Genomic DNA, 16384 nt, shown 5'->3' with positions numbered 1-16384 from the left:
TATGTTTATGCTAATTACGCAAATCAATTCGACTCAAGCTTTGGCTAGGTCGTCGCAATTTAATCAACTGTGGTTTCAACCCAAAGGTAAGACAGGTAAAAAAATCACTTGATAAGAATGCTGAAGAATGGCATATATATCATGCCTTTTTGTTCAAGCCTTCAAGGAATTGATTTAGAAAAGGAAGCTTTGTCAACATTAGTTTCTTCATCTAAACTAAAATTTTCATAACTAAAATTAGTATTTGCCTATACATTTCAATCACCAAATCAGAGTGTTGTTTTTTATTGATTTTTCCTTACCAAATAAATGACCCGACTTTCCCCAATTTTTCTAAAGTCTTGCAAAATTTTATTGAAGATTGAAATAGAAAACAATATATGACACCTTTTGTTCTACTTCCACCTGTATTTATAAAAAAATGTCAACGTTTTATAAAGTAACTGAAACTTGTGCTTGCGTTTAATTACACTAAAACCGTTTTCCTTTTCTTCGCCTTTCTCTAGTTTCAATATGAATATGTTCTTTTAAAATAACGAGGTAAGAATACAATTACCCACACAATTTGTATAGCACAAACACCAAAAATGGGGATGAATTATTTAGTAGTCCAGCCCTTATAATCTCTAGCTTGTTGAAGCTGGAACAGTTTTAATTTTGGAGCATATGTTCTAAAGGGTACCTCCGATGTCAATGTACACAATTTGAGTCACCATTGTACTGTAGTGCGCATTATACAAAAAAAAGTAACAATAAATTTGCTACTATCTTAGAGAGAGAGAGAGAGAGAGAGAGAGAGAGAGAGAGAGAGAGAGAGAGAGAGAGAGAGAGAGAGAGAGAGAGAGGGAGAGATTTGAGTTTTTCAGCAATATTGGGCGGATCTCAATGAACCAAGAAGAAAGGAAGATTGTTATTTGCTTCTGTGTGAGTCAGAAACTAATTGCAGCAGAAAAGTTGAGTCAATATCTATCGCTTTGTTTTTTTAGGTAGCCTGCAATTTCCAGCCCTTACGTCTCGCGCGGCGAAAACAAGTTCTGAAACTGAACAGAAACGCTTTCTTTGCGGCCCATTTCTTTGACAGGATGTGAACCAGTGCATATAGGTTCATCTATCGTTTGCAATTAGTTGCAGTATTTTATTTCGAATCCTTTCAAACGATTTTTACTGGCACTTAGAGATGGAAACACCAAGAAAACCCACGTTCTTGGTTTTACCATGGCTACTGTTTTTTCGATGGGTCAGCGGTCAGCAATGTGAGTCATCGTATTCCATTTATGGTTATGAGGTGAAAGGTCACACAATCCGCGAAAGCGAGGCTTGGGATGTCGTGGATTGCATGTCACGGTGTCAGTCGGAGTTCTTCTGCCTCAGTATCGCCTTCCGTAAAACAGACAGGATGTGTATGCTGAAAAACGCGGACCGGCACACACATGTTGCGGACTTCGGAGCGGGGAGTCGTGAAGTTCAATATATGGAAAACATGGAACCCTACAATAGAGTATGCTCATAATTTAGAAATATTTTGTTATAAGGAGCACACTTTGGTTTGTTTGGTTCCTCTTCTAATCCATGTTTTTGTTATAAAAAAATGTTTATTATTAGAACATTTCTCTTTATTTTTTTTTCCGAAGAATCGCGTCCAGTCATGCGCAGACCTGAAATCTGCTCGTGCGTCTGTTCCCAGTGGTTACTACCACTTTAAACTGCCGTCTGGTCGAAGACTCGTGGTCTACTGTGATATGAAAGGCTTTGGTATGTGATGTCTCTACCCTCCCTCCCTCCCTCCCTCCCTCCCTCCCTCCCTCCCTCCCTCCCTCCTTCCTTTCTTTAAAAAAACCGATACGTATTAGGTGGGGGCTGGACGCTCGTGGTAGGCATCAGCTCAACCGACAACAACCACCTGCAGCGGTCAAAGCACAACTGCATGCACGAACAGCTCTGTGTTCCGTTCACTAATGCCACCATCACAGCGAGAAAATTATCTGATGCGGACATCCACCAGCTTGCCAAAACAGAAGGTTAGGTTATACCTTGAGCAAACAGTATACCCTGAGTGATATCTAGTAGTTAAGTAAAGATTATTAATGGTAACAGGAGTCCTCAATAACAAGAATCACTATAAATTCCATTCACAGGAATTATCATGACTTATTTGTATAATCCGATTTAACCACATTTTGCACCTTTCCACAGGGACTTTCCGAGTTGATGTTGACTACCGTTACACTGTGTTCTACCGTGTAAGTATGCTATGTAATTGTTAACTTGGACTATTACTAGAAGTGGTGAATACTGATAGGGGGCTAAAGGTGTGTGTGTGTGTGGGGGGGGGGGGGGTATATTTTCTCATGGAAATTGACCAGCCCCAACATTGATAGATAGTTATTAAAGGTATTATAATTCCATTTGCAGAGGAGGTTGGGTGGATCCAATACTCGTGTAGCGTGCAATTCCGCGACGGAGGAGTAGATAAGGGGTTTTGTTTAAAAATTCGGTTTAGGTGCGACTGACTTTATTGTCAGTGTAGGCACTGCTTTACCAACGTGCACCATCCACTCTAATAGAATCACACAGGTACAGCCGGTTCTTGTACTCCTCCACATATAATCTTGGCCGTAGCCAAGGCACGCCCCATCCACCGCCATTAGAGCTGGAATATCTCTCACCAGGAAATACTAGAATGGCTGAGGCTTGCCCTAAAAAAACAGGATAAGGGGACCGCCTGAAAGTCCTTATCATTAGTATCATTGAAAATGCGTTATTAAAATTGTACCGCTTTTTTTACATACAGATTCCCTCTGGATCATCAAACTTTGACTCGTCTTGCAAAGGATCAAGGCAAGTTTCTTACAGACACATTCCAACCGCTTTTCATGTTCTTAGTTGTCTAAGAATCATACTAATGTTTTTAGGTTGTCCAAGAATTCTACTAATGTTGTTCTGAGTTGTTCAAAAATCATACTAATGTTGTTCTTAGTTGTTTAAAAATCATACTAATGCTTTCCTAGTTGTCCAAGAATCATACTAATGTTGTTCTTAGTTGTCTTAGAATCATACTAATGTTGTTCTCAGTTGTCTAACAATCATACTAATATTGTTCTTAGTTGTCTAATACTAATGTTGTCCTGAGCTGTCCAAGAATCATACTAATGTTGTTCTTAGTTGTTCAAGAATCCTACTTATGTTGTTCTTAGTTGTTCAAGAAACATACTAATGTTGTTCCTAGTTGTTCAAGAATCATACTAACGTGTTCTTAGTTGTTCAAGAATCATAGTAATGTTGTTTTTAGCTGTCTAAGAATCATACTAATGCTGTTCTTAGTTGTCCAAGAATCCAAATAATGTTGTTCTTAGCTGTCTAAGAATCACACTAGTGCTGTTCTTAGTTGTTCAAGAATCATACTAATGTTGTTCTTAGTTGTCTAAGAATCATACTAATGTTGCTCTTAGTTGCCCAAGAATCCTACTAATGTTGTTCTTAGTTGTCCAAGAATTCTTAAAATGTTCGTTATAGCTGTCCAAGAATAATTGTCTCGTACGAGTACCCTTATGTGTGGGAGTCCAACTGCAAAGGCGTGTCTCTGGGATACAAGATATCTAACGGCTGCCATAGAGGTACCCATCCATCTTGATAATTTTAGCAATAGATCCGCTCTTTGTTATCAATTACCGTTGAATGTCTTTTCACTGTGGACATCTTAGTTCGGAAATTGAAACCTAAGATTTGTCTTGCAGTATTCGATGGTCATGATTATAAAAACGTCGATGACCGTATTGCCTTTTTGTCTTGCAGTGTTTGATGGTCATGATAATAACGAATGCGGAGCACCGTGGATTTCATCCAAATACAGCAGTACGTTATAACCTGTTTGATCAACCTTAACCAAGTTAGACGGAACATTTCTTGTCATAAAAAGAAGAACATGACGTTCGCTAAAGTCTATTAAGAAAAGTTAAAACTTTCCCTTTACAAGAAGAACTAAATTTTCGCAGGAGGGACAAATATAGCTTTCCCTGTATTATTTTATTCCTTGGATATTCTTCGACTTTCGCTCGATTTTCGCTATGATTCAAGCGGATAAAGTTCTCTACTGAAATTTATATCTCGTTAGTTTAGCCCCTTCATAGCTTAAGAGCCCACGCGCCACATAGCCAAATCAAAAGACTTCAAATATCGCGCTATAAATACTAAGATGCCTCTGCCTTTTTTCTTTCCCAGCCAATCGCGTTCTTTATGGCTACCCATGTCCTGGTGATCCACAACATAGTACTGGGATCTACCGAAATGCCCAAGGGACTTTGTGGGTGCGATAGTCCGGACGCAATTGTAGTCTTCAATATCGGCACCAGGTTGTGACGTCACCACAGGCCTCCCAACTGTCCAGGTTTCGTTTGGTCACGCACAGTCTGCGAAATCTTTTCTTTCGAACAATTTTTTTTATCGCGATTGACGAGAATATCTAAAATGGTTGCAATAGAAAAGCGTGTAGGCATCGACCTTTTTCCAAAGAGGTGCACCACAAAAGCAGGCGGCTGTTTTATTGCCTCTGGGTCAGTACTTCATGTAGTGTTAATGTGCCGGTTCATGTTGTCTTTAGATGACGTACTTACCTCAGTGCGCCTAGGGGATTGCGCAAGGTGTGCGCATGTTTCAATGTATATTAAATGCATCTAGTATCAATGTATCCCAGTATTTTTATCAAAGCATCAATAAAACCACCCTCTTGCGCAGAGCTTTCTGCGTCGCTCGTTCCCTTCAACTGACAATTGCTTATCATGCACATTTATGAGCAGAAAACATTCATAGTCCGGGTGTCAAACGGTAGAAAAATAGATAATTTAATCTTCTGAGAGGAAAAAGTCTTCGTAAATAAAAGACACCGGTAATCGATTCTGTTTGTCTTCGGTCTCAAAATGAAATTGCTGAAAGAGGTGAATGAATACCATCTATCGCACACATATCCATTTACTAAGACTATGCAATATAATAACTCATCTCATTTGGAGATCGGTTCAGAAATGCCGACATTGTACACCAACCAGGTCCTTAACCCCACGACGAACGGCGTTCCTGGCGCCATGGCAATCATATCACCACCAATCGATTAATCCTGACTGATTTTTCTCCAAAATAGTTTGCTTCGATCGTCAAACCTATCGGTCATGACCAATTTACAATATCTCCACGAAGTATCAGTTGTTCCGGAAGTTCCGTTTCTGTGTACCGGAAGTTGTTAAAGTTATTAGTTTATGATCACCAATTAAGTAATATGTAATTAGTAATAGGATCGCACGGGGTAAACTCGTGAAAGAAGACATATTGTAAGAGAGATTGAGAGCTGATTCGAATAAAGGGAGAAGAAAGTCGGAGATCGTGAAAACAGAGTGTCGTTTGGTTCGAAACATTACCAACATCAGTTTTTGCCATTTTAACAGCTCTAAAAAGCCTTATCCAAAATATCGACTACGAAAACATTGCGCCCACTAGACTGCCCTAGAAATCGGAACTTTCCAGCTCAATTTGAATTGAGAGAATTAGAAAGTTCAAAGGGAGTAACGATGGTTGTTGATTTTTTAGCCATAGTTCCACGTCATTCAAGCTCGAAATCTCTGTCTTGTTTCGGGAGAGCTATAGGTGTGTGCAGTTCGGGGTATGGGGCGATCGGTCTGTTACTGCCAGTAAAATTGCATTGCTTGCACATCTCTCCACTTACAAAACTAAACCGAGAGGAAAGAATGTCCAGGGGAGTGGGCGAAGCGGTTTCTATCGATTAAATGTGAACTTTAGAAGCACACTAGCATACACACATTGGCACCAGTCGGGCCAAGACGGGACGCTAGCACAGTCTATTACCCGTGCAGTTCGGCAACCATGGACAGCTGTTTCGTCCTTATTAGGACTCGTCAGCATGGCATAGCCGGTTTGCCTCAGTTAAACTTCATCGGCAAAAAAACTGCAGGGCGACTTCGACTCGAACGAAGTGCTTTAAACCACAGCTCAGATCCATGTGGGATCTAGAGCTGCGACCGGGCTAGCGTGATGCCAATTGTGCGGATCACGCATGCGACCTTTGCTAGTCTAAAACTCCGTCGGATAGCCAAACTATCCTTGCGAGTATGTATACATAAATGTTAACTTTAGAAGCACACTAGCATACACACATTGGCACCAGTCGGGCCAAGACGGGACGCTAGCACAGTCTATTACCCGTGCAGTTCGGCAACCATGGACAGCTGTTTCGTCCTTATTAGGACTCGTCAGCATGGCATAGCCGGTTTGCCTCAGTTAAACTTCATCGGCAAAAAAACTGCAGGGCGACTTCGACTCGAACGAAGTGCTTTAAACCACAGCTCAGATCCATGTGGGATCTAGAGCTGCGACCGGGCTAGCGTGATGCCAATTGTGCGGATCACGCATGCGACCTTTGCTAGTCTAAACTGCACGGGTAATAGACTGTGCTAGCGTCCCGTCTTGGCCCGACTGGTGCCAATGTGTGTATGCTAGTGTGCTTCTAAAGTTCACATCTATCGATTAAGCAATCCTAAGGTGAAAGATGCCATTAGTAGCCTGTAGGCTTTGATAGTTTTTCCGGCACGAGTTCGCATATTACAGGGGGGGCTCTTCCCATCTCGACCTGAAAGGGATGCTCGTCGTATTTTGTAGGGGTCAAAATCGGGCATCAGGTACTAACTTTTTAGGGGGTAACCGGGAAAACAATAGGCTTTTCTCTTAGAATTTTTTATGGCTTCTTTAGGGTAACAATTTTTGGTTTGCAGGTATTTTTTAGGGGTATTTTTTTTAATTCCCCGACGAGCATCCCTATAACATTTACCCTGAATACCCCCCGCCCCCTCTTCCACGGGGTACTTGCGGCTAAATGCAGGAATCGATCCAGTTCCTGATTGGTCAAGAGAACAATAGTCTTCCGACGGTATGCCGATACCCACCGAGCGGTCATCGGACAAACATCGTTAAAGCTGTTCCACACATGGGACGGAATAGAGAAATTTGTTTGTTTGATGATACTTTACTCTTCTATTTTGCGTTTTGTGGCACGAGCAAAGATGTTAGACATTTGAAAATACCTTTTTTTACCGTCTTCGAAGGATCTTTTGTCCATTGTCTCTTCACTTTGAGGTTGGAAAAAAGAAGCTGAGTATCAAGACTTTTGTGCACACGAGGTGAGTTCGATAATTAACAGATTTAAGGTATCACAATATTTGAACACGTTGCTTATATCATATACTTATAATAATTAACAGATTTAATTAACAGATTTAAGGTATCACAATATTTGAACACGTTGCTTATATCATATACTTAAGTTAATAGGATTGTTAGCTGTTATAAAAGATCAGTTCCCAACCTGCATAGTAGAGAACCTATGAGTGTACTTTATTAAGTGGCGAAAAGCTCCATTTCATCGATCAAGATCGATTCCTGTATAACTGAAAAAGATCCATTCCTTTTTATCGCCCCCCAAAATTGAGTAAGGTTGTATTTTATATGTTTCTATCTTAACTTTAAGTAGTATTTTGATAGTTATATTTCTTTTTTCAAAATGATAAGGTTTCAACGGTAAAACAGTAAGGTCAATGTTTTTGGATACCGGATCGATTTCTGCATGAAAGATCCACAGACCACAGCACTAAAAACTAATATCGTACTACTCATATATTGGTATCCATTCAAGACATGCAAACCTCTCAGCTTTGGCCAGGCATTTAATTTCAAGCAAAAACTTGTTAAAATAATGTCTCAATTATATGGCAGTCTTCATTTTAATTACCCATTGTCCCCTACACCAGTCTGTACAGGACGTAGCGTCATCCTACAGTAGGATAAATGGTATTGAAGATATGTATCCATCAAGGTGATAGCAACTACTCTTCAACCAAGTAGTAGCTTGGGTTTTTAGACAATTTCAGTGCGAACAAGGATTAATAGCAGAATTGTCGCCCCGTAACAATTCTCAAATCAAACAACCAAACACTTAGAAATATTATAAACAGGATTATACAGAACAATATTCAAATAAAACTTGTAAATTCATGCTCAATGAAGTTCAACCTAATTCCCTTCCATTTTATGAGGTTGCCATTGCCTATGCATGCTGGGACCCTAGTAATAAAGTATTGGATAGACTGCTATACAAGTTTCTGCTTTTTCGATGCAGACTCTAGGCCGTCCTTGCACATCCAGTTGTTGCCAGCAGGTTTTGCACACATCCTGGAACACAAAGATAACACAAAGTTTGATGTAGTGGACTCACAGGAAACCAACAAAATATTTTGACTAATTTTTCAAAGTTAATTGGTAGTGTTGTTTTTGTTATTGAGAATTTATTAATCTGATAAGCTTACCAGTCAAGTACCATTTCACAACTGTCACACGCAATTTTGTTGGTATTGTTATCTGCAAGCAAAACCAGACACTTCTAACATTTGGCTTTATAGTAAAATAATGAGACGGAATATCATGTTTTCATTCATAACTTCAATGTGGAGGGGAACCAGTGATCTGGGGTGGAGGTAGGGGCTTTTGAAAATGTAAACTGGGGTGTTTCTTTTGAGGATAGTAGTTATTTGCAGTCTTGTTCATCAATAAAGGTTGCTGGACAAAATACCTCTTGTTTGTTATACTCTTTTATGTGCATGAGTTCCTGTTTTACCTTTTTGTGCATGGGTGAATAATTTCCCCAAATTTTATATCAAATTTTGCATGAAACCAAGTAACACAGTTTCAGATTCAGCTGGGAGAGGGGTTGGTGGTACAAATACCAACCCTTACATCTAGAGTATATAAGCTACTGTATCTAGGGTTGAAAAATCTCTGTGTTTTCTTTTCTTATCCAGGCACATTATTACTTCCTTACCTATCTGAGAGACAGGGTCAGTTAAGCTTGCAAGGATTTGATCTTGTTCTTCCCTAGTGGGCTTTGACAATACATGTAGTCTTTTTTTTTAGTTTTCTTTTTTGTTGAGTAGAACCTCTGTGTCTCCATTTTCTTGTTTGCTGGAGCAGTTTTGTTATTTGCCAGAGGGATTGTATCAGTCTCTTTTTTTATTAAGGCTGTAAGCTGATTTTGTGTTTTTGTCAAGTCCTTTTCTAGCTGTTTTAGAATACTTGCTGAGTGACAGCAATCAACTTTCTCTAATAACTGGAGGAGTCTTTCCTTTATTCTTTCTTTGGCTGAATCCACATCAGGTTTTTTGGACTCTACACATTTGGCCAGGAATTCTATTTCTTGGTCTAAATTTGTTTCTAATTGACTTTTTTTTTATGCTCATTTTCTTTTTGTTCGGCCAGTCTCTTTGCCAGGTGGATATGCTTGCATATTGTTGTTGTTATGAGGGAGTCTGGACAGGTGCATTGAGACTGATGAATGCAAATATTGCATTCTTTACATCTCACCTTGCATTTAGTATCTTCCGGGCAACAATTTGCATGCAAAACTACTCTGTATACATGTTTGTTGTCGTCTGATGAAACAGACCATACTCCATCTCCTACAGTGACAGCATTTTGTGGGGACATAAGCAAACTTTGTTTGTGTCTCTTAGAAATGTTGTTTATTCGATAGCTTAATTTTCCTTTTGTCATTTTTATCATCCTATTGAAGGCCTTGTCCCGCACATACTGCATGAGATTTACCAAACATGTATCTACACGTTTGTTCACTTTCCCTTTGAGATACACTCTTTTGAACACTCTGTGGAAGGCTTCCACATACATGTTTGTATTTATCCCCATTCCTTTTCTATAACAGTATGCCCATTCCTTTTTCTTTAGCACCCAGTCTTTTCTAAAGTATTCATAGAATTCTATTGTTTTTGAGCCCAGGTAGTTTAGAAGAGCTAGAAGCAGTTTCTCAAAAACATCTTCATTAGTTTCTTGGAGGGCAGTCCTCATCATTTTGTACACCTCCTCTTGAACCTGCTTACTACCTATCTTTCTTCTGAGTTCTAACTGCCAAGCTTTGTCAGTGTGCCAGGTGCATATAAGCTTAGCAGGGCGGAGGCCTTCCATTATGGCTATCCAAGCATTGTAGAACTGTGGGGCCATGTCACTCATAAAAAACTTGGACTGTATGACCCCACAGTTTTTCCTAATTTCCCTAATAAATATTGTCATGGTGATGAAGTCCTCATGACTTGACAAACACCATCCCACAGGAAAACCTTGATCAAACTCATCCATGACTAATATTGTTGTTAGTGTAAAGTCATATGCATTTGTGCCATGAGTTGAATCGCAGCAAATGCCTTTGTGGCCAAATCTTGTTAGCATATTTTTTTGAATTTGACTTTGCAAAACAATAAAAAAATCGGATTTCTGTAGGTCATACCCTTCCTCTGCTATCTGCCCCTGTAGTTTATAGTACAATACAGGGTTATTATCCTCTCAACTCCACTCTGTTATCCATGCAAGCACACTTTGTTGGTCATTTGGATGACGTTGAACATCTTTCAGCCCATATGCTCTTTCAATGTTTTGGATGTCTTTACGCTCCAGAATGTGGTGTCTGCCTATGTTCTTAGTTGATACACTGTCCCTTACATCTTGTAGAATTTTTTCCTTTGTTACTCCCTGTTTCAGTTTGGCAGCTATTTCATCTTTCTTTTCTGTCGGCAAACGAAGGTGCTGGATATCATGTCCATGACCATAGTGGGTGAGTACTGCCTCTACTGTCACTTTTCCTTTTAAATCTACAGTTGCTGTAAGTGAGGCAGTACAGTTGCTTTCCATTTTGCATGAGCCTAGAATATAAAAAAGTAAAAAAATAAAATAAAAATTATCAAGAGCATACACATATTACAAACTGAACCATGGTATTCAGACAGTTTTCAAAAAGTAAGCCATTCAAAATGTTAGATCTGCACTTTGCAATAAGTGTGACAGAGAAATGCGCCAGGTGTAATCAAGCTGTACTGGATTACTCCTTCAATTACTGTACTTGGATTACTTCTGCAATTACTGCACCTTGGGTTTTTGTCCTTCTCGGTCCCTTCACAACAGATCGATGTTTTCCTCCTCTATTGCACTTGAAATACTTAATTGTTGTCCCAGAGTCTTTTTGGTATTTGTCCCCCGTAGACTTCACAAATGAGCACTTGCAAGATGACTCAGTGTTTTGTTTCCATGATTGAAAGTCTACAACAAATTGAATTATGATGTTAAATCAATGACCTTTCTATTTTATTTAATATGCATATATTTGTGGAAGTTTCAAGCCCATGCCATGGTACTCCTACTGTTTTTATAAGGGTATTTTCTTTGTATTATATTGTAGAATTGATTTACTTAGTCCTTTAAAAAATCACCTGTCTTCACCTGTATAGCAGGAAAAATGATGTGTTTGGGCATTTTCCCTCCCCACCCCCTGCGCGCAGCGCATAATCCAAGATGGCGGCCGTGATATGCTATTTCAGATTTCTTGTGCCGGGAAAAAAACAAAAAATCAAAATCTACACGAAGTCTAAGACCTAAAAAAAAGCAAGGCAACTGTTTCTCTGTTTCTCGAAAATAAAATCGAGCAGTGTGAATGATATCACGCCAGTGACTAGGCTGCATGTTATATAATGATGCGAACAGATTGGGCAAAAGGTGCATTTCTATATATAGGGTATGGAGTAACGTCATCTCTTTACACTTACACATGTTCCTGTGCCGGACACAAGCTGGCACGCTCGTCACGGACTACAAGATGCTTTCTTACTACTGATAGTACATCAAGAATTACTTAGAAGTCAAGGAAATGTGTAAGTATGGTTTTCTCTGATTTGTCGGGTTGCCGACTGTTCGATAAAGGCTGTTTCTCACGGCGACGCAAGTGCAAACGTAAGCGCATACGGAACCGCAAAACAAGTGAGAATCTGTCAAACACAAGAGCAAGCAGTTTCATTCTCTTGCGCTTGCTCTTGTGCTTGCGTTCCAGTGAGAATTACGTGAAAATTACGTGAAAATTACTTGCGCTGATCTGCACCGCTCGGACCAAGCTCGGAGCTTGCTCCGAAAATCAAGGGCGGTAGAAACAGTGATTGTTAGGCCAAATTGTAATAATAAACCACAAATTTCCATCTAATTTGGCTCAAATGTGCCTTGTTAGCGACGCGCTATCCGTCTTTGATTAGAAAGCCCGGTCAAGTTATGCTGCGTAATCCGAGCTACTATTTATTATTATAATTTAGCGTAACAATCACTGTGCCTACCGTCCCAGGAAAATGCATATATATGATATACTATCTTATACCTAGTTTAAACACTGTTGTGTATGCCCCGTTCCAAATAGAAGGTGTCCAGGTACACGAAAAGAACGCCGTCTAATCAAATTAGACCGGTCCATTCTATTTGGCACGGCTTAGGCGTTTTGCACGCCTCACTTACCCCGTGCCGAACGCCTTTGGATAGGGTTGGATTTAGACGCCGTTCTTTTCATTACCGTTTCTAATGCATAATGTAATTAAAAACAAACAAAGAAACATAAAAACACATAAAATTTAGCCGTATAAAATCTTTCCAATATGGTTAATTCGGCGTCTAAAACCATTGCATACGGCTACTCAAATTAAATACGGACGTCTGCGAGACATACGGCTGGTGACCGTTTTATCCATGCGCCGTTTAGAACGCATAAAGTTTTCTGCGTCGCTCGAAGTAAACAAGCGACACAGAAAGCTATTGCGCAGGAGAGTACAGAATCGCATCATTTTTTCGTAATTGTAGTGCGGTTCAGGTTTAGGCAGTGCGAAGAATAAAAAAACTACAACTATATTTAAAATCTTTCTGTAACATGTCAATTGTAAGAAGTGCCGTATACACACAAAAAAACACATTATATTAAAAATTGAAAAGAAAGGAATTGATAGATATTGTATTTGTTTAGATACAATGAGCTACGTACATCGACCACACACCACTCCGCTGGAATGTAGGACCTTATTCCAGCTTTTAGACGAACAAGCAGCTCTGCGTCCTGACAAGGAAGCCATTGTCTACCGTGACGAGACAGGCTATAACCACAGGAAGTCCATAACCTTCAAACAGTACCAGGAGCAATCCCAGTGCCTCGCGATCATGCTGCTTGAGCTAGGCCTGGGGAGAGGGGATGAGGTATTGCTTATGCTGGAGACTTCAATAGAGTTTATCGTATTTCACATGGCCTTGAATAGGATCGGCGCAGTAGCGCTGATTGTAGGTCCCCATTATGACGATGCAGTGACTGAATTAAGCGGCCAGATATCAGCGGTTGCGTTTAGTTCTCAACAAAGTGACGTCACTTCCGCCGTCAGTGCAATTGTGGGCGACATCAAAGCAGCCATTTTCGTTGGGCCAGATGACGGTGTGTCTACTAGTTGCCATAGTTACGAGACTCTTCTTCGATCAGGAAAAGAAAAACCTCGCGACGTTCTTATAAAGGCAGAGAATGAAGTACAGTTCGATGACCTCACTGTCTTTATTTTCACTTCCGGTAGCACAGGTATCCCGAAACCATGTGAATACACGCACCACGGATTTGTCAACGCTATCATTCATGAGACGTTTGCTTGTGGCTACACAAGCGACACTGTGATATTTTCGTACGCGCCCTTTGATTGGATAACTGGAAGTTGTATCTTCACACTATCTGCGCTGCTTGGTTTGACTTACGTCATTTTCCCGCCAAGATTGTCATTAGACAGTCACATGATTGGCGCCATGCTTGGCGTCTTCGAGGAGGAAAAAGTGACGAATGCTATAGTGCTTCCGCCGTTCTTTCTTGATCTTTACGAGCTCGAAGGGGTTGATCGTTACGATCTGAGAAAGTTAGTGCAGCTTGAGACAGGAGGACAGATGATGGACAAAAAAACGGTGAAGAAGGTAAGTGGGATTATGATTGAATTGTGATGAGATATCGACTGCTGTATGGGTTAACTAGGACTCTTACCCAGGGGGGTGCAAGACTTTTGCTGTAGGGGGTAGGGGTAGGGAATATTTCGCTTTCCAACAAAGACAGACTTATTTATCGTTTTTGTTTTTGTTAGAAGAACTTCTTGTCTTAATAACCCGTGTTAATAGACACACTCTAACTATGAAAGATTTTGACACTATGTACTTCATTTCTCTTAGGCCATCTCCAAATTACCACATACAAAGGTTTTAGTGGTTTATGCTGCGACAGAATTCTGCACAGCTGGCCGAACGATTTGTACGCGAGACAACATCGACTCTGCTGAGTTTGGTCTGTACGAGATAATACCAGGATTTGAAGTCAAGATAGTCGACCCCGAAGGAAAGTTAGTAATGGTCGACACAAAAGGTCAGTCTGTCCGTTTGTCTGTCTGTCCTTCAGTTTACAAGCTATAAATAATTAAAGCAAAGTTGAAAAGTGTGTTGTACGGCTCTGTATGTCCTTTTGTCTGTGTGACCGTTTTGATAAAAATTGTCCTAAACTAGGCCCGTACCTAGAATTTCTCCGAAAGTGGACCTTCGGCCGTTGTAAGGGGGGGGGGGGGGGCGGGGTGCATTCGCACGCCCTGCACCCCCCTGTAAACTATGTTCAAAATCTGCAAAATATCCAAATGTATCATAAGAAGTGAAGAATATCATATCTGGTTTGTTTCTAACAGGGGAACTGTGTGTCAGAGAGGCGGGCATGCTTCTCCGCTCAGACTTCATGATAAAAGGTCACAGACACGAAGCCAAATCCCCCACTGGCTGGTACTTTACTCACGATAGAGCATCACTCACGAGCGACGGCCGACTCCGCATCCACGGGCGTCAGGATAATCTGATCAAATGCGCTACAGAATCTATACAACCCGCAGAGGTCGAGTTACCACTTCACGTCCACGAGTGTATTCAGCAAGTGATCGCCGTCGGTGTTCCAGACCAGCGGCTTTATGAAGTCGTGTGCGCATGCGTTGTGTTGAATCCTCGCTTTCGTGCCGATTCAGAGTCCGCTATAGCCCAAATTAACCAATGGGCCTGCGAGGAGTTACGCGCTAATACTGCAGGCATAGATTTGACCAGACCGAGATATTATCTTGTCTTCGATGAGTTTCCAAAGACAAGAACCGGGAAAGACGACCGCAAGGAAATCAAGAGGATGGCCGCGGAGAGACTGGGGCTTAGTCGGGATGGTTTTCAACAATAACGACTCAGTGGCCCTCGGCGCTGATCTTTGTTTTAAAAACTCCCTTCTCCTTATGTGAACTTTATAATGGTCCAACACTATTATAGTCAGGTCGCTTAGTGTTTCAATCTATACATAGCGGACAAAAGCACCAAACTTGGCAAAAAGATAGCCAAGAGGATGCTAATTAATATTGAGACCGGTGCCCACCGGTACCAATTGAGGATTTTGTGTAATAAAGGAATAAAAATTAGAAAAAAGCGTCCATCACGGGTTCCCTGTGGTGAAATTTAATTAAAAGATCTTGTATTTCTAAGGCGAAATATCTGATTGTTTTTTTTTTTTCGGTAGGGGAAATATGACAGTATTTGTTAATATTTCAAGATAAAACTGTCGTCTGCTGCATTAAAATGATTTATTTAAGAGAAAACGTTTTCAAAGCTAGACCCAATCCCCCTTACGGTTATCCAAGATGGCGGCTTATATTGGCACTGTATATGCTGTAAGTGCCTCATAAAATCGCGTATTTTAGGTAAAAAAGATCATTCTTTATGTATCAAGGACGTACAATGTATATAACCTACTAAATATGAAATTTTGTCTTGATGTTAAATTTATTTCTTCTAAATCTGCGATTAATCGCAATTATCGGGTATTTTGACGTTGGCTAAATAAAAAGAGGTAGAGATGGATTTAATAAGGGGGCTTTGTAAGTGTCTGTCAACTAGACACCAAAGACCAATAAGATGCTTTAGATATGCCTCCTTAATCAAAGTTATTAGGTTGTGATTCTTTTCTTGAGAATATTAGAGGATTTTGATGTTCTCAAAAGAAACATCTGTAGAAACTCTTTGTCGCGCAAATAGCGCAAAATGGCACAGGAATTGTCACGAATTTGCGGTATTAATGCTCGAGGCACTACAAAAAAAACAGCGCTCATTGCTCCCTACGTATGCATCATAGTGATGAATCGCCGCACCAATAGAGGACTATTTTATTATCCTAGAGATGTCTTAAGAAAAGGAAAGGTCTCCAGGAAGCGAGAGAGGGTGATTAAAAAAGTACAGAGCTTTTGTCATGCTTATAGAATATATTAACAGAATATATAAGTGGAGGCTGTTGAAAATGGTACGTTCCTTTTCCTGATGTCCGAGCTCCACAATTTACATGAGACACGCTTGGGAGATTTTAGGAATGAGAAATCCCTTAACCGTTTTCTACTAAAGGACAGAGTTTTCGAGGCTTTTCCTAAGGTGCGGATCAGTGATC

The 16384-nt window shown here is 40.3% G+C and overlaps 4 protein-coding genes across 7 annotated transcripts; 2 read left to right on the top strand and 2 right to left on the bottom strand.

Moving 5' to 3' along the window:
• The first annotated feature begins 9 nt into the window (after window positions 1–9).
• On the top strand, window positions 10–4890 carry LOC116617200. 2 transcript variants are annotated; one of them, XM_032379673.2, is made up of 10 exons: window positions 27–86; window positions 507–540; window positions 987–1498; window positions 1632–1752; window positions 1851–2018; window positions 2194–2240; window positions 2792–2838; window positions 3514–3614; window positions 3793–3852; window positions 4219–4890. In XM_032379673.2, exons 3-10 carry the CDS (start codon window positions 1178–1180, stop codon window positions 4311–4313), a joined length of 960 nt encoding a protein of 319 aa, XP_032235564.1. In that variant the 5' UTR covers window positions 27–86; window positions 507–540; window positions 987–1177; the 3' UTR covers window positions 4314–4890. The 2 variants fall into 2 exon arrangements, with proteins under 2 accessions (XP_032235562.1, XP_032235564.1); XM_032379671.2 differs by lacking the exon at window positions 507–540 and having other exon boundaries at window positions 10–86.
• A 2069-nt stretch (window positions 4891–6959) lies between these two features.
• Window positions 6960–15545, top strand: LOC5510486 (medium-chain acyl-CoA ligase ACSF2, mitochondrial). Of its 3 annotated transcripts, XM_048730996.1 has the most exons (6): window positions 6960–7181; window positions 10600–10672; window positions 11682–11762; window positions 12887–13860; window positions 14110–14299; window positions 14610–15545. In XM_048730996.1, the coding sequence occupies exons 3-6, from the start codon at window positions 11759–11761 to the stop codon at window positions 15134–15136; spliced, it is 1695 nt and encodes a 564-aa protein (XP_048586953.1). In that variant the 5' UTR covers window positions 6960–7181; window positions 10600–10672; window positions 11682–11758; the 3' UTR covers window positions 15137–15545. The 3 variants fall into 3 exon arrangements, with proteins under 3 accessions (XP_048586953.1, XP_001630969.2, XP_048586952.1); XM_001630919.3 differs by lacking the exon at window positions 10600–10672; XM_048730995.1 differs by lacking the exon at window positions 6960–7181 and having other exon boundaries at window positions 10555–10672.
• LOC116617195 lies at window positions 7707–10404 on the bottom strand (the record flags this gene model as incomplete). Its single annotated transcript, XM_032379661.2, has 3 exons — window positions 7707–8229; window positions 8364–8415; window positions 8876–10404. A coding segment is annotated over one exon (1140 nt), but the record flags the coding sequence as incomplete, so codon positions are not given.
• Window positions 10300–11752, bottom strand: LOC116617196. Its single transcript, XM_048730999.1, has 3 exons — window positions 11658–11752; window positions 10984–11154; window positions 10300–10760 (listed from the first exon to the last, which is right to left on the bottom strand). Exons 1-3 carry the CDS (start codon window positions 11659–11661, stop codon window positions 10405–10407), a joined length of 531 nt encoding a protein of 176 aa, XP_048586956.1. The 5' UTR covers window positions 11662–11752; the 3' UTR covers window positions 10300–10404.
• Window positions 15546–16384: the final 839 nt, after the last annotated feature.

The sequence above is a fragment of the Nematostella vectensis genome, chromosome 8, assembly GCF_932526225.1.
Source record: "Nematostella vectensis chromosome 8, jaNemVect1.1, whole genome shotgun sequence".
Classification (NCBI taxonomy): domain Eukaryota; kingdom Metazoa; phylum Cnidaria; class Anthozoa; order Actiniaria; family Edwardsiidae; genus Nematostella; species Nematostella vectensis.
Note: the sequence above shows the minus strand (reverse complement) of the source record. Positions and strands in the feature narration are given on the sequence as shown.